The 21,927-nt window shown below is 39.2% G+C and overlaps 2 protein-coding genes across 4 annotated transcripts in view; both read left to right on the forward strand.

The window, feature by feature from the left end:
• Nucleotides 1-8,186, forward strand: part of HBS1L (HBS1 like translational GTPase) — a 62,488-nt gene extending 54,302 nt beyond the window's left edge. For all 3 annotated transcript variants that reach the window (XM_032443390.1, XM_015858431.2, XM_015858432.1), the window contains 6 exons: nt 507-611; nt 2,830-2,920; nt 4,516-4,624; nt 5,231-5,331; nt 6,228-6,372; nt 7,511-8,186. In XM_032443390.1, the coding sequence (XP_032299281.1) occupies nt 507-611; nt 2,830-2,920; nt 4,516-4,624; nt 5,231-5,331; nt 6,228-6,372; nt 7,511-7,522 (563 nt within the window). In that variant the 3' untranslated portion in view covers nt 7,523-8,186. The remainder of the gene's footprint in view (nt 1-506; nt 612-2,829; nt 2,921-4,515; nt 4,625-5,230; nt 5,332-6,227; nt 6,373-7,510) is intronic.
• Nucleotides 8,187-10,478: 2,292 nt separating this feature from the next.
• ALDH8A1 (aldehyde dehydrogenase 8 family member A1) lies at nt 10,479-21,483 on the forward strand. Its single transcript, XM_015858444.2, has 7 exons — nt 10,479-10,684; nt 14,854-15,001; nt 15,142-15,297; nt 16,692-16,841; nt 17,349-17,605; nt 18,383-18,544; nt 19,832-21,483. Exons 1-7 carry the CDS (start codon nt 10,547-10,549, stop codon nt 20,282-20,284), a joined length of 1,464 nt encoding a protein of 487 aa, XP_015713930.1. The 5' UTR covers nt 10,479-10,546; the 3' UTR covers nt 20,285-21,483.
• The last annotated feature ends 444 nt before the right edge of the window (nt 21,484-21,927 follow it).

The raw sequence follows: 21,927 nt of genomic DNA on the forward strand, positions 1-21,927 counted from the left end.
TATAAGAACCCCTCATGTTAAATAGTACCAAATCATTTATTGATTTTTCTAGGAGTAAATGAAATATGCAAACAGAGCATGTAGAGCTCTGACTCAGTTAAACAGTAAATGGCATAGGAAGTTGCACCTGTGTGCATGAAAATTGTTATGACTGTGGTATATTTTTTAGCTCTAATTAGAAAATCATGAATTAAATAAAATACCTAGAAATGAAGGTGCTTAATCTAATATTGCAAAGCTAAAAAATATATTTCTTTGTGCTCCTACAGTTGTTTAAAGAAGGATATTTCTCCTTAGTTCTGAAAAACATAAGATCAAGAGGTTTTGAACTGAATGTTTCATTTTCACAATGATGCACAGCTGGCTGTCTTGCAAGTGCTGAACTCTCTACTGGGGGAAAAGTCTTCATTATATTAAAAACTTATCTGTGTGTTTCTGAAGGGCTCACTTGTGATGGGAAATTGACCTTACAAAGTTGTTTCAGAGTATTACTGTGCTTATTGCAGACCAAGGATCAGGATTCTGTGTGACTGGAAAAATAGAAGCTGGCTATATTCAAGTTGGAGAACGACTTCTGGCAATGCCTCCCAATGAAACTTGCACTGCAAAAGGTACAGTCTTCAGAAGTGTGTTTACTTTCAGGTCAATACTGGGCTAGAAGCAGTAACTGAAATGGTAACAGACTGTCAAACTGATACTAACTGTCAAACATAAAATGTGAAAGCATAAAACGAATTTCTTTAGATGTGACTGTATCTGTATAAATATGTCTGTGAAGAGTATGTGAAATCTTACATGGTTGGTTTTTTTTTTTAACCTTTTTTTGCCATATCAGATATTCCAATTGTTATGGCCTCATGGCTTTCTTTTATGAAGTATCTATTAAAAAAGAATCTTCTGAATTGCAACAATATATATATATTTTTAAAATGCAATACAAGAATCATTAATATTCATTTTTGCTGTGCAAAAATGCTTTTTAGGTTGCTGCTGTTAGGAGTTTTGAGGATGTTGAACAAGAAATTAAGCTTATTAAGAAGTGAAAAAGCTTGAGAATTAGGTCTGTGCTGTTTGTTCGTGAGATTTATTACCAATCCTTTCATAAGTATACAAACTTTCAGGATACAGTTGTCCTTAGTACTGACAAAATACAAGAAAATTGGATTTAATCTTGAATGCATTTCATCTCCAAAAGGAGGAACTGCTAAGTCAAGACATTGAGTATTCAGCTGTTTTAGTTTTCTGTCCTTGAAACAGATTTGTTGAGCATACACCAAGGAATTAAAAATTATGACCTCAAAATAAATAAATAGGCTTCAGTATCTAACTATTTAATCTGAATTCAGCAACATGTCAGTATGACTGTTCTGCTCTGTTCCAAAACCAGCTTGCTCGGTCTTACTTAGAGAAGCTCTTCAGTGTGCCTGTTTGTACTTTTGTACACACACTGTTAGCAATGCACGAGAACATTACAATAACATGGATGATGAACTGCTGCTCAAAACAAACTGCTTTGTTTTGAGAGTGAGGGAAGAGGTGGGGAAAAATGTTTTTTGGTCACATTCGGTTTGAGATTACCCAATTCTATGTACACTTCCATGGTTCCCTTGTGAACTGTTACTCATATGTCTGAAACACTGGTGAAAATTGAGAGCATTACTTCATTAATCATGGAATCAGAGAATGGCTTGGATTGGAAGGGTTCTTAGAGACCACCCAATTCCAACCTCCTGCAGTGGGCTGCTACCCACCAGCTCAGGCTGCCCAGGGCTCCAGCTGAACTGGCCTTGAGCACCTCCAGGGATGGGGCACCCACAGCTTCTCTGGGCAGCTGTGCCAGTGCCTCACCAGCCTCTGAGTAAAGAATCTCTTCCTAACATCTAATCTGAATGTATTATTTACATTTAATGTGAAAAAAAGATTATGTGTCTTTTATTATATTAAGTGTATATAGCGTGCCCAATAGAATGAGTCTTTCATTTTCAAGAGGCTGAACTTTATTTAATCATTCTGTGAGGATGGCACATATATAGGTAAAAATTATAAAACTGTTTAAAAAGCAATACTTAACATGCTTGTAGCTGAATGATACTTTCTGACGTGGCTGTGACAAATGGTTTGGAAACAGATTTGCAAATATATAAACACAGTCTGAAGTGAAATAAAAGTAGATTCTATAAATGTATGCAGTAATTATAAAAAGGGTTTGTTTTTTTCTGAGAAATATTATTCTTGGTGTCTACGGGAAAGTTCAGAATGTTAAGTTGGGTTAAACTTAGTCTTATACTCACCTACTTAGCTGGATAACATGAAGGTAAGAATAAAATTACTTCTAATGGTGCTTTCGAATAGATGCGATGCCGTCAACGAAAGGCATCTGTTACACTTTTTTATGAAAGAGTTAGCAAACCCACTTAAGGTAAATGAAAGTTGACATAGTACCATTAAAGTATATGAAAGATGCGGTCTAGGGTGTGCATGTGCCTCAAAGGATGGGTGGGGCAGACACGGAGATTTTCAGTACTACGGCATTTTCAGGACTGCGTCATCTGCGCTATGTGACAAGTGCCACGGCCTCTCTTATGGCTTATATAAAGCCATGTTATTGTGCAGGGTGGGGTTAGAGAATAGTGAGTCCTTACTAAGAGGGGGGGGGGGGGAAAAAGCTTCCTCAGAGTTCTCAGTTAAAAAGCTTTTACTCTCAATCCATTCATAATGAAAATTGATGAGTAATGGTTGATGAAGCACAAATGGCCCAAACAGAGGTGTTTGTTTGTAACTCAGAACCTAGGTACTTCACTGTGCGGTTCTGTTCTTACTCATTTCCAGGAATCACACTTCACGATGAACCGGTTGATTGGGCTGCAGCAGGAGATCACGTTAGTCTCACTTTGACCGGCATGGATATCATCAAAATCAAGTGAGCAGAACTGAGTTTCAGTCTAAGTAACGGTTTGTTTTTAATGAAAAGCTTTATAACCATTACACTTAACAATTAGCGGTTTACTTGAAGAATGATGTGGCTACCAGGATATTTAAAACCGAAGTGATGCCTATCACCTGGCTTGCATGTAGAAACGTTGGAAACATCTGCTTTAAGTACAACGGCAGCCTCAGAAGAATACTGTTAGCTGTTGTGCTTTGTGCTGACACTAGCAGCCTTCAAAGCTTTTTTCCTCAAGACTTCTCCTTAGGTATCTTAATTATCAAATGAAATGGATTCTTTCTGCTAAATAAAAGATTATTTTTTTTGAAGAGCTTGTCAAAATTATTCTATCAAAATGCATCCAAACAACTGCCATTGCATACAGATAAGTAAAGCTGGACAAGTGAAATTGATGTTGAACTTCTTGTTCAACATGTTCAGTCACTTTATCTCATGGCAAATACTTTGCTTGACCCCCTTATATTTTTTTCTTTTGATGCATTCAAGGAGACAGAGCAAATGGCTTTGTGTCTGTTTAGTATATTAGCTTTTGTGCTGAGCATTAGCCTCAAGATTTTAGGGAAGTAGCAATTGTTATTCAAGCTGGATAATTGGATCTGTGATCTGTACAGCTTTATTACAATGAAATTGGACTTCAGACATGAACTTTCCAAACTACTGCTTGGAAAATGTCTTGCTTTGATAGTTTTGCAAATTTATGTTATGATTCTAAAGAAAAAAAAGAAAACTCATTCCTGTGGTATGTAGTCACTAAATGGAAAATAAAATTTACTTACTGAATGAAGGCTTGATGCAGTTCTTCACTTTGATGTCATTTCTTTTCTGGGGGTGCACTAGATTCATCAAGAAGGGAACTTCATACGTCATCTTGATTTTGGTGAAATTTGGTTACTTCTTATATGTAGGTTTAACCATATACATTTCACTTGTTTTGATCATGATTCTCTGGGTGGGATTAACTTTCATTTTAGGTGCCTAAAATTAGCTGCTTAGAAAAGCTGTCTAGTCTACCTTAATGATGTGTAACGAGCATCAGCTTCCTCGTGACTCAGTTTATTAGAAGTAGAGCTCTTTGGATGCAGGCGTTCCTGGGAGAGTTTTGAAAGTCCTCATCACTATGTTAATCTGTCCACAAATTAGTTAAATTACAGCATCACTGCCGTTTTGGATTCCCTGCAGTGTTTTGTGCTGTTGATTTGGAACAATCTCTGAATGAAAGTCTAATTCTTCAAAGTACCTACACACAGGAAACGATGACATTTTTAGAAACTGATTAGCAGTGGATGTAATTATTCATTGAACTAGACAGATCTCGTCATGCATATCCGTAAAACAGTGTAGATATCGAACAAAAATTACTTGGGTTTTAGGTTTTTAATAAGCTATTCCTGATTATTATTTTTTTCTCCTGGCTGCTATTAAAATGTTGTAGTCTTTGCTTTACATGTCTTAAACATGTTGGATTTATTTATTTATTTTTGAATGGCTGTTAGATTTTTTTATATCATATATATGACATATCATGTGACACTTGTTAAAAAAATAATTTTCGTTCTCATTATTTGTAGTGTTGGCTGTGTATTTTGTGATCCCAAGGAACCTGTTAAAGTTTGCACTCGATTCAGAGCTCGGATTCTCATCTTCAATATTGAGATTCCAGTCACCAAAGGATTCCCTGTAAGTCTCTCTGCAAGTTATTTTCATTGCAACTTGCTCAGGGCTTTTTCTCTCCACATGCTTTCCCATGTCTAATGTAAGGAGTCATTTAGTATCCAAAAGGATTTCCCTCCCTCTAAGGGAAACTGATTGTGCTGCAACTTGAAGAGGATGTAAGATGCTACCATGGTTTCTTGTGCATCTTGCTGACTTCTGATGCTTAGCTAGGCCATTTTGGAGAACATGTTCTAGCATGGAGTCAGGCTAGGCTGTTCTTTTGAAAGCCTGTACCCTGTTAGGAATATATTGATGCACTTGGTTGTAAGATACCTTGAAAACAGCAGCAAAAAAAATGGTTAATACTACAGAATTACATAGACATGGAGCAAACTAAGCACTTACGATTGAAAAATGTATTTGTAATTAAATAATACATGGACTTTTTGTTGTATTGGCAGAGATCACAAAGCTTAGGAAATAAAAACGGTATTGGAATGTGAAGTGAGAGAAGTTTTACACGTTTGTTTAAAAAAAAATCAACCTTAAAAGAGCTTTGTGTTTTGGAGTACTAACACCTGGGATTTCTGATTATTTTATAAGATTTAATAACAGAAAACTATATTCTAGGTGCTTTTACACTATCAAACAGTAAGTGAACCTGCTACTATTAGAAGACTGTTGAGTGTCCTGCATAAAAGCACTGGTGAAGTGACAAAGAAAAAACCTAAGTAAGTTTTCTGAATACTTAATGGTTATGTAAAAAAAAAATGGGCTGAGTTTAAGTGAAAGTGGGCTTTATCAAGCAAATTCTATTTTGAAGCAATAATATGTTTACAAGGATATTAAAATATGTTTTCATTATTTTAGCTGGTTTCAGTGCTTAGATCTCAGAGTGCTTTATGATGAGATAAAAAATTGTTTCCACTTAATAAGCACTGAGCACCTGAGAAGTAAAATGACTTACATAAGGTCAGTTGCAGAATTGAGAATGAATCCTAAATTGCTGTGTGCTTAAAAGATAGATCTTTTTTTACATTATCTCATTTCTTCCTGAAATGAGTGTAATTGTAGAAATGGGTTACTGTGAATTCTGCTACATAGTCAGTCTGAATCAAACAGAACCTTCCCATGCAAGTTAACCTATAAAAATGTCCCTCTTGTTATTTGAAAGCTGTATTTGCATAGAGATGCTATTTGTCAAACAAATAATCAAAATCATCATTTTCCAGAAATGGAATGATGTAGACTTCTGAAAGATAACGAGAAGAAAAATCACGGCGTCTATAGAGTAGTGGGTTGGCTCCCACGTTAATGGGACTTGGGTTTGAAACAAGTTTGATTTCTGTTAGATGTAAAATCCAGGTGTTAATGGGATAATTCATTTATAAACAGTTTTCCAGATATTGCAGTGGATGCCCTTCTCTGGAAGTTCTTAAAAGTCAGATGTCTTCTAAAAAGCTGTGCTCCAGGCAAATGCAATTTCAGTCTGGTGCCTGTGGTTATACTTTAAATCAAACTTGATTTAACTTTGGGCTTTATTAGTTTATTTTTTCTAATTATTCACTGTTCTCTTTCATATATATATGTGTACATTTGTAATATTTTTCTGCTTATTTACTTTTAGGTTCCTGACTAAAGGACAGAACGCTTTAATAGAACTAGAAACTCAAAGGCCAGTTGCTGTAGAGTTGTATAAAGATTTTAAAGAGCTTGGGAGGTTTATGTTACGCTACAGTGGTTCCACGATTGCTGCAGGAGTTATCACAGAGGTATGGTATTGTTATAGTGGAATTTTTATACTGTAAAGGAATGGTGTTGACTTTCATATATCATTTAGTTTTTATGTTTGATTTTATGCCTTTTAGCCTAAAAAGGGAATTAACTTTGCTGAAAAAGAGACAGCAAGGAAAACACTAACTGTTGAAATTTGTACGTATGTGTCCCCTCTGACCAGTTAAAAATAATTTTGTTTTTAGTATTGGTCTTAACTGGAAACTTAACTGACTGTGTAAATATTATTGAAAATTGTTTTTATTTTAAAATAAGAATAATGGATTTTTAAATCAGCAGTATTGGCCATTTTTACTATGGCTAGTTTGTGTCTCCAATCTTAGTCTGTTAGCATTGAAGGTAGTTGTCTGTTAATATTCTTATCAACACTAATAGATACTTTCTAAGCAAGTATAAGCGAAGCCATGGGGCTAAATATAAATGCTTTACTTTCTGATAAGAACAAAAAATACAACTGACCCTTTATCTGGCATTTTATTGCTCTCTATAACTTCCTGAAGAGAGGTTGTAGTGAGCTAGGGGTTGGCCTTTTCTCTCGTGTAGACAGTGATAGAACTAGAGGGAATGATTTTAAGCTGTGCCAGGGCAGATTCAGGCTGGACATTAGGAAATATTACTTCTCGCAAAGGGTAGTCAGGCATTGGAATGCACTGCCCAGGGAGGTGGTGGAGTCACTGACCATGGGAGTGTTCAAGAAACGTCTGGATGTTGTGTTGAGGGATATGATTTAGCTAGGAAGTATTGGGAATGGTTGGACTGGATGATCTTCTAGGTCTTTTCCAACCTTGATAATTTTGTGATTCTGTGATTTTAAAAAAAGTACTGCTGTGATCTTTGAATTAGAATTTAAGCTCTGATAAAAACCTGAGGGAGAGAAATTTAGGAATATTAACAAAGTTATGGTACTGAGTCTTGAAGCTGTGAGTGGCTTGATGTCAACAGTTGTCATTAGTGCAAGCTTGAAAATTTCTGGCTTCTCTCTGGTCTACTGGAGGCTCTGTGAATTATTGTGCTTTAATGTTATATATACTTAATGTTAAGTCTATAGTCTATAGTAGTATATAGATGTTAGTACTTCATTTTTCACTATTTTTTTCTATTTGCTTTGATTTTTAGATTAAAGAATGACAGCAGTGCCTGGACTTTCATAATCCAACCAAAATGCAATCAGATATCCAAACTTCTGTTTAAGAATCCAGTTACTTCGGCTGAAGGAACAAGTGCAATTTACTGGGAGGAAGAAGGCGGTCACAAAAGTTAGTTTGAATTGGACTTCTGAGGGAGCCTTTCATCAGTCTCTCCCACTGCAAAACAAGATGCCAACTGACAAGAAATCGCTGCTGTTGCACTCGCTGATCGGAAGAGTCCAACTATTGCTCCATGTGGAATTTACCGTCAAAGAGCCTGATGGAAAAATATTAGAAAGTTGAATTAGGGAGGGGGGGGTGGTAAAAAGGGATGAATCATCATGAAGCAAACTCCTTCTAGACATAAATTGTTTACATATTTTCTTTGATCTGCTTTTATTTTGCTGCACATTAATTCAGTAAAGTAACTTTATTGGTCTAATATATTTTGAGTTGAACGCAGACGTAGGGTAAAACGAACTATTTACTTTGGGTTCAAGAGAATGGCATGTGGTGTTGTACCAGGGTTTTTTTTTCCTATCCCTAAATTTATTTAAAAAAACAAAACAAAAAGAAGTTTCTTTTGCTGTGTGGTAGAAGTTGTGCCAACTCTGGCTAATTTTATTTTATAAAATGTAAGGAGAATAAAATAACTTAGAGCATAATTTTTTGACTCTTTGATCTTTTTATTTAAATACTTGTAAGTTGTTATAAATTTTTCCTTGCTTTCTGTAATTCCTAAGTTTGTTTAGACTTCCTGTGAAAATAATTTTCTCTCATATGTTGCTCCTTTGCACAGCTACTCTGCACATGGATCTCTTCCACTTAGATGCAGTGTTTTTCTGAACCAAAGCTGGCAGATTAATCTTGGGATGTGTTGAAGCCAGACTGTTTTGCTTACTGAAGTCTGTAACTTTTCAGGAAGAGGGTAGGTGGAACCATCCAGCTGAAGAGAGTTCTGTAGGGTCGAGTCCATCTGCCATCTCCAGAATGGAGAATGGATGTGTTTTACTACAGCTTATTTAATGGGAACTGTGAGTAGGCTTAACTACTCACAGAATGATACTTTGAACTGGATCCAAGTGCAGCATAGGGAGAACTCCAGTTTGATTATAGTGTGGAGGAGGAGCTGAAATACTCCAAAGCATCAGTCACTTGGTTTAACTGAAATAAAGCTGTGTCTTGCATATTAAATGCAGAAACAAACAAACAACAACAACAAAAAAAAAGATAGTTATTTTGTTTGAAGGTTGAGGGAACTGGGCTTGTTTAGCTTGGAGAAGAGAAGGCTCCAGGAAGGACCTCGTTTGTGGCCTTCCAGTACTTGAAGGGAGCTTATAAACAGGAGGGAGAACGGCTGCTTACAAGGGTTGGATAGTGGTAGGACAAGGGAAAATAGTTTTAAACTGAGACAGGGGAGGTTTAAGTTTGGTATTAGGAGGAAGTTTTTCACAGAGGGTGGTGACGCACTGGAACAGGTTGCCCAAGGAGGTTGTGGATGCCCCATCCCTGGAGGCATTCAAGGCCAGGCTGGATGTGGCTCTGGGCAGCCTGGTCTGGTGATTGGCAACCCTGCACACAGCAGGATGAATCATTGTGGTCCTTTTCAACCCTGGCCATTCTATGATTTGTGCTGGTCCGTACCTACTCTACCCATAAAAATGAAAATGCTTTCTGTGTCGTTCCATGCTTTAGTCCCAGTTCAAAAGGTACACGCACTTGACCACATATGAAGGACTGTACTACTGCTGTCTGCATGCATATTTGTAGGAGTGTCAGCAGTGCTTTACGTGGAAATGAATTATGTCAAATCATTTGAGTGAATGTACCTGAAAACTGTTAACGGCCAGAACTGAACATATGACTTAACTATTATTTGATAGGTCTTATAGTCTTGAATTTGTATTTAGATATGTAACAGCTTCAGCATGCCAGATGTGAAGGTTTTGCTGCATTTGCAGGATTCCAGAAGTTCATTCTGCCAAAATCTTTATATTGAACTTGGTCTACCTGAACTTCAAAGCTGGAAAATACGAAGGTTGCTTTTATATCAGGGGCTGAGTTACTGCAGGCAGAAGAATGTGTGTTAAAACTGAAGACTGGTAAATTCCTTGCTCCTTGTGGACAAGGAAGTGCGATACAGAATGAACCTGTGATGACCCTTCCCACACACAGTTGCTGTAAGTTCTGAGATTCAATGTTTTGTGACTGAGGAAAAGTTATGATTTCCCAGTGTATAGCTTGGGAGAACCAGTGATGTGGCCTAACCCAGTTTCAACATAATGCGCTGCTTTTCGGTGCCGATATGGACTATGCCCAGAGGCTCCAGTTGGTTGATGAATAAATGGCCTGTATTGGGCAACAAAGCCATATCTTTATTAAACCGAAATTTGTTTGTACCTTGGTCCGCAAGAAATGTGAAGCCTTAGCAGGGGTCTAGTGTTCAAAACCTTCCTAGGTTTTTGAAACCATCTCTTTTCAAGCTTTCCAGATGCAGATTTGGACAAGTCTCCTGGTGATAACATACTGCTTTTAAGCACAGATGAATTGGTTTGATTAAGTGTAGAGTGCAGGGAGATGGCATGTGGTCTCAGAGCCATTCGATAGCCTAGGTGCTCTCTTGGAGAAAGATGTATTTTATACAGTTATTACTGGGAGGTTAAGGCAAAACTTAATTATATGTAGTATATTATCTGTAGTAAAATATTTCCACTGGGATATTTAAGAAGGAAAATATGAAAGTAGGTGTCTTACTGCTTTTTTTAAGAACTGTGGATTTCTGACAACATGCCACAAAGTGCCTGCACTGGGCAGGATCATTCTTCTCAGAGATGATTGTTTTTCTACCCTTTCCTCTTTGTTCCTGCTGCTGTAGCAATATTTCCCTCGGACTTGCACATGAGCGATGCAGGGAAGACGGAGAAAGGGGGGAGGAGTTCAGACTTGCTGTGCAAACACACACTGAACTATGAATCTAAACTGGCACCTCTTAGGAAAAAATCACTGATCAAGCAAGTTGCTAACAATGGCTCACTCAGAGGCTCTCTTAGTGCTGGAAAACTTTATAGCTGGCAAATTTGTTCCTTGTTCCTCCTACATAGATTCCTATAACCCATCCACAGGAGATGTCTATTGCAGGGTGCCAGACAGTGGTAAAGAAGAGGTGAGTACTATCCAAGTGCACAAGGAGATGAAAATGAGGAATGCATGTTGTGAGTGGGAGAGGCTGGAAGGCAAGAGAGTAGAAAAATGACAAAGACTTTTAAGACTTAAATGAATAAGGTCTTGGTTGTGCTGTAGCACTGTGTAAATTATTGCTGCTGCAGCAAACGGTGGTCTTTATTAAGTTTTACATTTTACAATTAGAAAGCTATAGACTGAGTTATAAACCAGTGTAAATCAAACAAGATTCAGTTCCTTCAGTAGAGCTGTTTCAGCTCACACAGGGGTGTCTTGTATGTAAATTAACAGTAACACTCAGATTGGCACTAAGTATCAACAGACTGGAAGAGAGAGAAAAGGGTTATTGACCTCTTATAGAATAAACTTAGAGCCACTATGTACAGGTAAATGTGTTCTGCCCTTTTGTCTTCATCATTTACAGTTGTTTAAAAGTATTTTGACATTCTGGCCCTTGCCTGTGAAGTAAAAAACTTCAGACCTTTCTGTCTTTGATATTATTGATATTAGCTGGATATGAAATGAAGGTGGTGAGGTGGCTGCAGTGAGTATACATTACCTCATGAAGCAGTCTGTCTTCTGTATCAGTGTAATGTTTCCTATCCCTGTGCTCTCTAGTTCTATGGCAGTGTAACATTCATCAGGGGTGCTGCAGCTTCACTGATGCCACTTTATAAAGGACCTAGAAGTTTTCAGGTTTGGCAAGGAGAGAAGTGATTAGAAAATATTAGATGATGTCAAAGGCTTGGAAAAGATTGACGAGGGGTGTACAGTAATTGCATTTTCCAAACAATTTTTATATTGTTATTTTTTTTAATGAAGTGCTATTGCCATGTAGCTATTTATTTGCATTTCAGTCCTGCAGACATTTCTTTGCTTCTTTCATCAGAAACCTTTGCACTGTAATTTCAATTGGGTAAATATTTGCTAAATGCTGATGACCAGGGGTTAAAGTGTAACAGGTTCAGTTTGCTAGAATACATCTGTGTAAGTTTGCTCCAGCCAGCTCTAACTATGCCTGGAAATACTTCTCTTTGATGTGCAGGTGCAAATCTTCCTGTTCATTCATTCGCAGAATCATAAAATTGAGAGAGATGTGAGAATGCCAGAACAACAAAATTAGGCTATTGGCCGTGCTATAGATATGGGAGATGAGTTCAGATACGTGTGAGGAACAATGGCTTCTCTCTTTTCAGCTTTGAGGTTGTGCTGTAGATAATACTTGGGTTGTGTGGAGTTGACAGCTGTATCAAAGACTGGGCTTTGCAAAGCTGGCATCCACTGGTGACTAGTGGAATGTGCTGCAGGAGAAAGTGAAGTCAAACTGCTTAGAGGTTATCTGGAGATTGCAAAATAAGCATCAAAGTCCAGGTTCAGTGAAGAGCTTGATGGCTGTTTTCTAGCAAGGCTCAACATCTTGGTAGTTTTGATTGGCTTCACTGGAAACTAAAAACACGATGGAAACAAAAGGCAGACCTGTTTCTGATCCTGGAATTCAACACCAGGCCAACTGCAAGGGCCATGTCAGCGAGTTTTTGTCAAAAAATGCAGTGCAGGCTTGAGCAGATGCCCTGCTTCTCCAAAAGACAAGCTGGTGGGAGCTAATAGGACCTGGCAAAATCTCTTTAAATAAGTAAATAAATAAGCAATTGACTCTTTTTAAAGAGTCTTGATCTTTTCCATCATCCACTGGCTAAGCAGGTGCTGTGTCACTAGGGCTATTTTGTGTATTTTGGTATCAGTCTTTTATGATAGCTCTGAATTGTGTGCTCTTCTCTGAGGAAAGCAGAAGGAAGTGTTTCAGACACAAATTCATAGTTGAATTTTTATGCATGTCTTCTTCATGGCTCAACTTGTTTTTGCTAGTTAAACTGTTTTAACCCTTGTTCCCTTTTACTACTTCTGTATTAATTCTGTATTCGGAAGACCTAAGAGCAACCTTTCAGAATCTAAAGGGGGGCCATAAGGGAGGGAACAAACCCTTTAGCAGAGTCTGATGTGCTAAGGTTTCAAACTGAATGAGGAGAGATTTAGACAGGGTATAAGGAAAAGAATCTTTACAACAAGGTTGGTGAGACATTGGCACAGGTTGCCCAGTGAGGTGGTGGAAGCTCCATCCCTGGAGACATTCACGGTCAGGCAGGAGGGAGCTCTGAGCAACCTAATCTACTTATAGGAGTTCATTTCAGGGAAACTGGAACAAATGGCCATTAAAGGATGCTTCCAACTCAAATGATTCAGTGATAATCTTGTTTGTTTTCCTCTTGCTTTTTTAAACCAGTCCACTGACACTTCATTCCTTCCTTTGCCAATTTTCTGCTTGTCCATGAAAATGCAACCCCTTCTTCCTTCTAAACTTGCTGGAGGGTCAAAAGTGCAGATGACTTGAACTAGATATCAGCCCTCTTAGAGCACAGAAGCACCAGGTGGTACAGGCAACAAAAGAGGGAACAGATGAGAAGCAGTACTACAATGGCACCTAATGACGAGAGGGTGGAAGAACAAGTTAATTAGTAGAGGTGGTTTTGCTTCATAGGGGATGAACCTTTTCAGGGTAGGTACCCAACTCCTTCAAGAAACTGCAGTGCCCCTTTCCCAGACCTGTTTTGGCCTTCCTCCATCTGCTTGGTTGTTGACCTCTGCCAAAAGGCCAGAGTCTACGTATGTGGGCTTGGCCACTGACCTGTGTGACTTCTGTAAGCTGGTTTATTTCCCACTGGCCTCCATACCATTATCGCCCTGCCACTCAAGCTCTGGCCCTCTTTTCAGGAGACTTTAAATTCTCCTGTGAATGTGGGGTTGGGCGGGGGAAGGAAAAAAAAAAAGAAAAAAAAAGAGAGGAAACAGGATTTCCATGTGTTTGAACTTCTGTATGCTCTATTGTTATTTGGAGTAATGATGAATTACTTTATGATTTTTGTAACACCCACTGTTATCTGAAGGAGCAAATTTGGAAATCAATTATGTGGAATTGATAGAAAGCAATCCTCCGTGATTGCATGGGAGCCAGCAATATGACAGCATTAGTAGAGCCTGGATTCATCTGATTTATGTTCCATCAACATTTTTCTAGTTATTGACTTGGGTACATTTCCCAAAGCTGAAGAAAGTTTTGAGCAAAAATGATGGGAAACCAACCAAGACAGCTTTCACTAAAACCCGCCTTGGTGCATATGTTAGACGGTACAACCAATTGAGTTACATTAATAAACTAAGAAGCAAAAAATGGGAAATAATGCCATTAACTAAAATATAGAAAGGTGTTGGTAACCATCCTAATTCTGAGAGACTGTTGAATAGCATCCAGAGGGAACTGATTATCAATCAATAGAAGCAGGTAGTTTTCCTTCAGGTGCCTGGAGAAGATTGGTGGAAGAGAGATCTTTTTATTTAATTTTAATCCTTTGAAGCCTACTCTGCTTTTAGAAAAGTGCTGATGTTCTGCAAGTATTCAGAAAAGTCAGGCTGAAGGACCATGCAGAAGTTATGTACGTCTCAGGGAAAATGCCGGTAGAAAAGGTATGCATCGCTATAAACACATATAATGATTTTTAATGTCTCTGGGCTTTGTTACGTAGCTGCAATCCGGTAAGACTTTTTTCCTCTGAGCAACTCTTCTATAGACATATTCTCAATCCTTGCTTGAATGAACTGGGGGAGATGAGAGAGGAAATCTAAGGTTAGTGGTGCATGCAGTCTACCCCTTCCAAGACCCATTATTTTCATCACTGATGTTCTTTCTGGCAAGATCAGACTGTGGACATTAGGCTGAACTGCATTTGTTCTGGAAGATTTTTGCACTTCCCCTCATGAGAAAAAAGGTTCTGCATGTGCTGGACTCGTGGCATTTGCTGGTGCTGATTGACTTGTCCAGCATTTCCTCCAGGCCTGGAGCATTGCCCACCCATTGAGAATAAATGCAAGAGTTACAGTGAAAATCCATATCAAGAACAGAAACTATCAATAGCATTTCTTGAATTAAAGGATGGTGTCTTGAGATGAAGAAAATGAAGAAATCATATCTCTGAAGAGATTCAGTGGTTCCAAAAATATGATTTGAATTATTATCTCCCAAATTTGAGCAGGTCTGCTGACTTCCTTTCTGAGGTGTTTCATTAATATTTACCATTGACCTTTTGCTTTCTTTTTAAGGTGGAAGCTGCAGTCAGAGCTGCCAAAGATGCTTTCCCAATTTGGTCCTCAAAAAGCCCATTGGAAAGATCTCAGATAATGAACAGATTGGCAGACCTGATTGAACATGACCTGGAAGCATTTGCCCAAGCAGAGTCAAAGGATCAGGGTAAAAATCTAAACAGTTGATGTCAAATATAGTATCTTGATGTGTATCCAAATGGCATACGTGAGCTTTTGGTGTGGTGGTGTTTAGATAAGCTATTTTCTGCCCCTGATATCATACTCGTTTATTTGATTTTGTTTCAGGCAAAACAGTTACATTTGCTAGAACTGTGGACATTCCTCGGGCAGCATACAACTTTCGATTCTTTGCCTCTTCCATCCTTCATCACACGACAGAGTGCACTGAGATGGAGAGCATGGGCTGTGTGCATTACACCTCACGGATGCCTATGGGAGTTGGTACGGTGTTTCTGGAGCATGGAAAACTGGGCAGTGCCTGCCTGAGACAACAGAGTTTTTTACAAACCTAGCATTTATTTTTCCTGAGTCTGCTAAATCGTGAGAAATTTGATGTGAATTCACTTATGCTGCTTTTCCTTAGAAAGAAGGTTTATATGATGCCTTAAACTGTGCCTAGAATCATCTAAGAATCATTTAGTCCAATGCAGGGCCCATACAGGACCACCCAAAATCCAAACCCTATGTCTGAGAGCACTGTCCAAACACTCCTTGAACTCCAACAGTTGGGGGCTGTGCCCACTGCCTTGGGCAGCCTGTTCTGTGCTCACTGCCCTCTGGTGAAGAACCTTTCCCTGACATCAGGCATCAATTTACCTAAGACCAAGCAGCAGCAGCTTGCAGATCAGCATTTTGGCCGAGGCACCCAGCTGCACTTTAGCCGGGAAATTGCTGAACTGTACCACTAGATGCTGCTCTTGCTTCAGATATCAAGCAGCTGTGATGAATTTACGAAGGATGGAGTCGTAAGGATACTACTATTATATAGTTAGTATAGATGAATATGCATGAATGCTTCGAATTCAAGCTTGACTTATTAAAAAGGATAAAATTGATGTGGTTAGTGGACCTATTTAAAAGTTTTTGTGACTAACGGAGAACATGAGTACTAAAATTACTCATGGAATTTGTTCATGATCCAAAGCTCCGTTCCTACACATGATGTGTCAAACAGCAAGACATTCTGTGGCTTTTTATGAACAGTCACATCTAACAATTACAGATTTATTTTCACCATTTCCGATCAGTGCATAAAGGAAAAGTATTCCTGAGGGCGGTTACTGAAAAGAAAACCAACCAAAGAACTACTAATTCAGCAATTTGTGGAAACAGTAGCTTTGTTGTTTCTTTTGTGGAAACAGAAAACTATGCACCATGTGCTCTGCGTGCTCTTTTTAATACTAAAATTGGGAAGAAATCTATGGACAGTATCGTAAAACAAGAGTGATCAGGGCTAACTGAGGTTACTTTGGATTGCTGACACAGAAAATTACCACAGGGTAGTTGATGTGAACAGTTTTCATGGCTAGCCTTGCCTCAGTGTTCCTAGAAAACCATGAAAACATGAAAAGCATGAATAAAAGCTTCTGCTCCAAAGAAGCTGTGAAACAGTGTCCAGCAGATCAGCTTTAGCAGTGTTTGCACAGATCTTCTAATATGGTCTCCACGTGAAGAAGACTTCTAGCTACAAATTTCTTGTATGGTTGTCTGGAAATACAAACTGTAGCCAGATTCCTTTCCAAAATCTGAACTGATAAGTAAATGCTGGAGTACAGAGGATTGGGTTTTGTATCTCTGTAAACTGTGCTCCTGTCTTTTGCGGTTTTCCCTTGCAGCTGGTTTAATCAGTCCTTGGAATTTGCCACTTTATTTATTGACCTGGAAAATAGCTCCTGCCATTGCATGTGGAAATACAGTAGTTGCCAAGCCGAGTGAGATGACATCTGTCACAGCCTGGATGATGTGCAAACTCTTGGAGAAAGCAGGTATATCCCTGAGCGGCATTCATCAGGTGGATGAATGGAGTGGACTTGCTGCAACATTTTCATTGCAGAAATTGGAATGTTCAAAAAACTTGGGTGAGATGGTTTATTGTAAATAAATATCACACTGGAGAGTAAAAGGCTCTCCCTCTAACCTCTCTCCCAGCTCCTGTCCTCCCTGTGGGGGTTTCCTATGTCCACAATGACAGCAAAGGAATAATGAAAGTGTAAGAAAGTGAGAACCAGTTCTTGTTGCATTTGGAAAATGGGAAGATAACTGCTTCTTCCCTATTACAGAATGACAGAAAACTGGGTCACTGATGGTGGATGCTCAGCAAGCTTAACTGATCAGTAGAATTGGTTTTATGGTTTAACCTGTGACCACGCTACCTAAGTTGAGGGTCAGTCCTAATCTCTAGTAATTTTTTAAGTCCAGAGACAAAACGTAGACAACTGAAGCCTATGGAGCAAGAGGAGGATGTGCTCACTTTGTGCCTCTTTTTCCATGAGGGATGCCCCATGGGGTGGTGAATGTGGTGTTTGGCACAGGCGCCAAGGCAGGAGAAGCCCTCGTCTGCCATCCTGATGTGCCCCTCATCTCCTTCACGGGAAGCACGCTCACAGCTCAGCGGATTATGGAGAAGAGCGCTCCACATTGCAAAAAGCTTTCATTGGAGCTGGGAGGCAAAAACCCTGCAATCATCTTTGATGATGCTGACCTGAACCAGTGCATCCCAACAACCCTGCGGTCCAGCTTTGCCAACCAGGTGCCTCTCACCTCTGTACTGAGTGTTTTCAGCAGGAGGTGTGCATGTGTTATTGTATGCACACATTGGCACCTTTGATTCCAAATCCTAATCTGACAAGGTCTGTTTCTAGGCTCCGTATTGTGAGTAAACTCCAAGTAGAAAAAAATATGAGAATATTCACATAATTCTAGGATCAGGGAAGTAAAATAAGAAAGTGCTCTTTCTATGGCTCACCATGAGATGTTAAGGGAAAAAAAAAGTATACTTATCCCTCTCATAATAGATATATCCTTTATTTCTCCAGGAAGCAATTGCTCCCAGCAATTAAGTGGAAAACTTGATTTGCTGAAAATTAGTTTTGGAAATTCCCTCTGAATTCTATCAGTGTTCCTGTTCCCAGCCTTAGGAGAGATTGTCAAACTCATGAAACTGTATAAGGACAAGGGCTCAGAAAAATAGCATAGAATTTTCAGGAAGTGAAGAGAAGCATCAGTCCAAGATGGAAATCTCATTTCTCATTAGGAATGTTGGAGAAGAAGTAGAATATTATTAATGAAAACAAAACAAAACAAAACGAAACACATTATCTTACGTTAGTGAATGACTTAGCAATGTTGTTATTACCGCATTGTCTTCTCTCTTCCTTCTGATCTGGGAAAAATTCTGCTTTGCTCTGTTGGTGAATGCTATTTCCATGCCTCAGGATGCAGGGACACAAGTGTCATCCTGGGAAGCAAGTCTTAATACAGGAGAATAGTACAATGTAATATGAATTGATTTTGTTTGTTTTGGTAGGGTGAGATCTGCCTTTGCACCTCCAGGATCTTTGTTCAGAGGGGCATATACAATGAGTTTGTGAAGAGGTTTGTAGCAGAGACTAAGAAGTGGAAGGTTGGCAATCCCTCAGATCCTACTGTCGACGTGGGAGCACTAATAAGTAAAGAGCATCTAGAAAAGGTGGTATTATTTGGAGGTTATCTGATCTTATCTTTTGTTGAGTTACAAAAGGTGTTTTTAGGTATGTATGCTGTGTTGGGTTAAGATTCAAAGCCATTATAAGGTTTTCATTCGGTGAAGTTTCTGTTGCCTGTGGCCTGGGATCACATGATTACCCTGGTAGAATCTGTTTGCAGAAAATAATTTTAAAAAGCTTTTTTTCCCATTTGAAGTGGAAAAGAAAAAAAAAACAAAAAAAAAAAACCCACCTCCAAGTGGACAGGTCAAAATCCTGAATTTATGCTGACTAATCTTACAGCTTAACAATATTTTCACTTATGTTAGTATTGCATTTGCGGAGATCATTTATTTGCCTAACGAGAAAATCAATTGAGGTAAAACTCTTATTTTTATATCTCTCTCAACACATGCTGCTGGCAGGAATTTGAAATGCCATGCGTGTAGGTGACAGCTGAGACAATGCACAATTATGTCTGCTTCAATGATTTTTGTGGTCTCAGACACAGTTCAGGAGGGCAGGTGTAAACAAGAAGCTGCCGGAAAACCACAAACTGAGGGAGAAAACCAAACCTCTGTCATTCTTCTTGAGGCCTCAGCAAGTTCTCCAGCCTGTTCTATTGTAGAGTGGTAGAAGCATCCATTGCTTGAGGTCTTCTTGGGCACAATAGAGGACTTCTGTGTCTAGAATATAAAGGTGTTTAAAAAAACAATGAGAAAGAAACCCAGTGCTATCTCTGTGGTATTTCTATAGGAAGAGAAACAGAACAAAGATTCTGGACCAGCTGAACATCCAACAGCATGTCCTATTTATACAGTATGGTAGCAGCAGCCATGAGGAACAGCTTTAACTACTTACTGATGAGATTTTCTATAGACTTCATGGCTTCATCATCCTAGTGCCATGTAAACATTCAACAAGCCTGCCCATGAGGCAGAAAAATGTTACTGATCCCTTGAAGTAATGAGCGAACCATGGCATGAAAGATCTGTCAAATGGCCCATGCTCCTGGAAAAAGGGAGGGGTGCTTTGGGACCACTTGTGATTTTACCTTGGGTCCTGTGATTTTGAGATTGATTGCTGGCAAGGGTCATTAGTGAAGCCCATTGGGCTTTTACAGAAATGTATCAACAAAAGCTGGGGAATACCCTTCTGCTATTAGAAGGGAAGTAACAGCAGTGTGATGCTGTTGGAGATATTCCTGGACTACTGGGGATTAATCCAGGCTTGAAATGCAGGCTCTCAGAATGTTGTCCTTTAGAAATGATATTTTGCTGCTGTTTCCCCAGGTGAGGAGCTATGTGAAGAAAGCAAAGGCTGAAGGAGCCAAAATCCTGTGTGGAGAAGGAGTAGATTCCTTGGCTCTCCCAGCTGGCAACCAGAAAGGCTACTTCATGTTGCCCACCATTATTGCTGAAATCAAAGACGAATCTTGTTGCATGCAAGAAGAGATTTTTGGTCCTGTGACATGTGTGGTAGCATTTGATACAGAAGAAGAAGTGGTCAAAAGAGCCAATGGTGTGAAATATGGCCTTGCAGCCACTGTGTGGTCCAGCAATGTGGGACGTGTACATCGGGTGGCACGAAGGCTGCAGTCTGGCTTGGTGTGGACCAACTGCTGGCTTGTTAGAGATCTGAACCTGCCGTTTGGTGGGATGAAAGCCTCAGGTATAGGAAGGGAGGGAGCAAAGGATTCCTATGAGTTCTTTACCGAGGTCAAAACCATCACAATAAAGCACTGAAATAAATAAATTGAAAAATGTTAGGGTAAAATAAATTACTAATTTGTGTTACCTTGAATGGCTTTCTGGAATACAGACTGCTACTGGGGCCATCTTTTCCTCGGACTTTTGTCAAGAAACATCAATGACAGCTGCAAACAGACACTCCGAATGCTAATATTGAATGTAGCCTTTCATTAGATGAGATAATTGGTGTGATGTCCACAATTAACCCATCCCAAATCAGATTGCTCTGGTATCTTACCCTTGTGTATGATTTTTTTTGGAGTACTCTGGTCTCAAAAATCTGCTTTATAGAGGAAGATTGGGGAAAAAAATGATGTACAACTGTATCTGTGGCTGGGGAATTACTGTGAGAGACAAAGATAAAAGTACACTGAGAAATTGATACAGTAATGAGAAGCAGCCCATTTCCATTATAAATAGCATGTTCCACAGACCAATCCATTTTACAGTTCATCAGTGTCAGGCAAGGACTGATGCTATAGCACACTAAATGCCTGAGGCAGTACCTTTAATCTCTTCAGTGGTATTGAACTAGGGGGTCATGAGATTCTCATGATATACAGAGGCAATAAGCATTTTAATTACAGCATGGTTTACATTATGTTGCTGAAATGTCCTGACACTTGTTCCCTAACTGTTCTCAAATTACAGCCTTTTGTCTCTTGTAGGATTCAGTGATGATGTTTTTCACATCCTCAAACACTTACTTGTCCAGAACAGAGAATATTCTTCATTAGGAGAGGCTGGAAGTGACTTTTAAAAGAACCGTCTGTTGGAATGATAGGCTTAATGAAGCGATGTATTTTGAAGAAGCATTAATGTTTCATTTTATAACTCTGTTTAGGTGTTCTGATGACCATGTGATGGCAGTAGAACACCTGCTTTGTTTTTTAAACCCTCAGTCACACATCTTGCTAGGATATGGTTGAACCACTATATTAGTGAGTGTGCTACTCTGCTTTTATTTTATTTTACAAATCCTGTTTGAAAGAGCAAAAGAAACTCTGAAATGCTTCATTAGTTGGGGAGGCAGGAATTTTCAGCAAGAGCAGATGGGTTTTATACAATTTGTAGGTCTAGGTGGATTCATTCCCCCACCTGAATCTGGTCTGAGGTCAGTTCTAATGAACTGATTTTTTCATTTGGGAGTTGATTTTGGCTTGGAGTTAAATAAAATAGGAGATTTCCATGTGTATATTTAATATGGAGGAGGTATAAACCTGTTTATTATTTGTGTGTTTCTGGCCCAAGATGTCTTACAGTGAGGTGGAGCAGCAGGTGGGGACCCATATGTGAGAACTGTGGGAGTGCTGGCTTTGTGTTCAGCATGACTGTGTGAGTTCCCTGTGGTGAACTCCTAGAGTGCCCCATTTGATCATCCCTGTGGCCAGCACCACAGAGAGGTAAGGGGGACCTGCTGCTGCTGCTGATGGTGCTTACATGCTAAATTTTAACAACTTTCCTATATTTTCCTTATTCAGACTGACTTCTAGCATAGCCAGTTGTGTGCCTGCCTCTCTTCTGTCCTACAGAGTCGCCAAAGAACTTTGTCTTGCAGATGATGAAAGCCATGTCTGCGGCTGCTCTGCTTCAGGGTTTCCACTTTGAGCCCTGGAGGGCAGTGGGGAGAATATCCC

This window comes from Coturnix japonica, chromosome 3, assembly GCF_001577835.2.
Source record: "Coturnix japonica isolate 7356 chromosome 3, Coturnix japonica 2.1, whole genome shotgun sequence".
In the NCBI taxonomy this organism is placed as follows: Eukaryota; Metazoa; Chordata; class Aves; order Galliformes; family Phasianidae; genus Coturnix; species Coturnix japonica.

Bases quoted from the DNA above. Each gene is read 5' to 3' on its own strand.
- ALDH8A1 (XM_015858444.2), top strand. From the start codon at position 10,547: ATGGCTCACTCAGAGGCTCTCTTAGTGCTGGAAAACTTTATAGCTGGC. The intron at 15,002-15,141 runs GTAAAAATCTAA...ATTTTGTTTCAG, and splicing joins AGCAGAGTCAAAGGATCAGG to GCAAAACAGTTACATTTGCT. The intron at 15,298-16,691 runs GTACGGTGTTTC...TTTCCCTTGCAG, and splicing joins ACGGATGCCTATGGGAGTTG to CTGGTTTAATCAGTCCTTGG.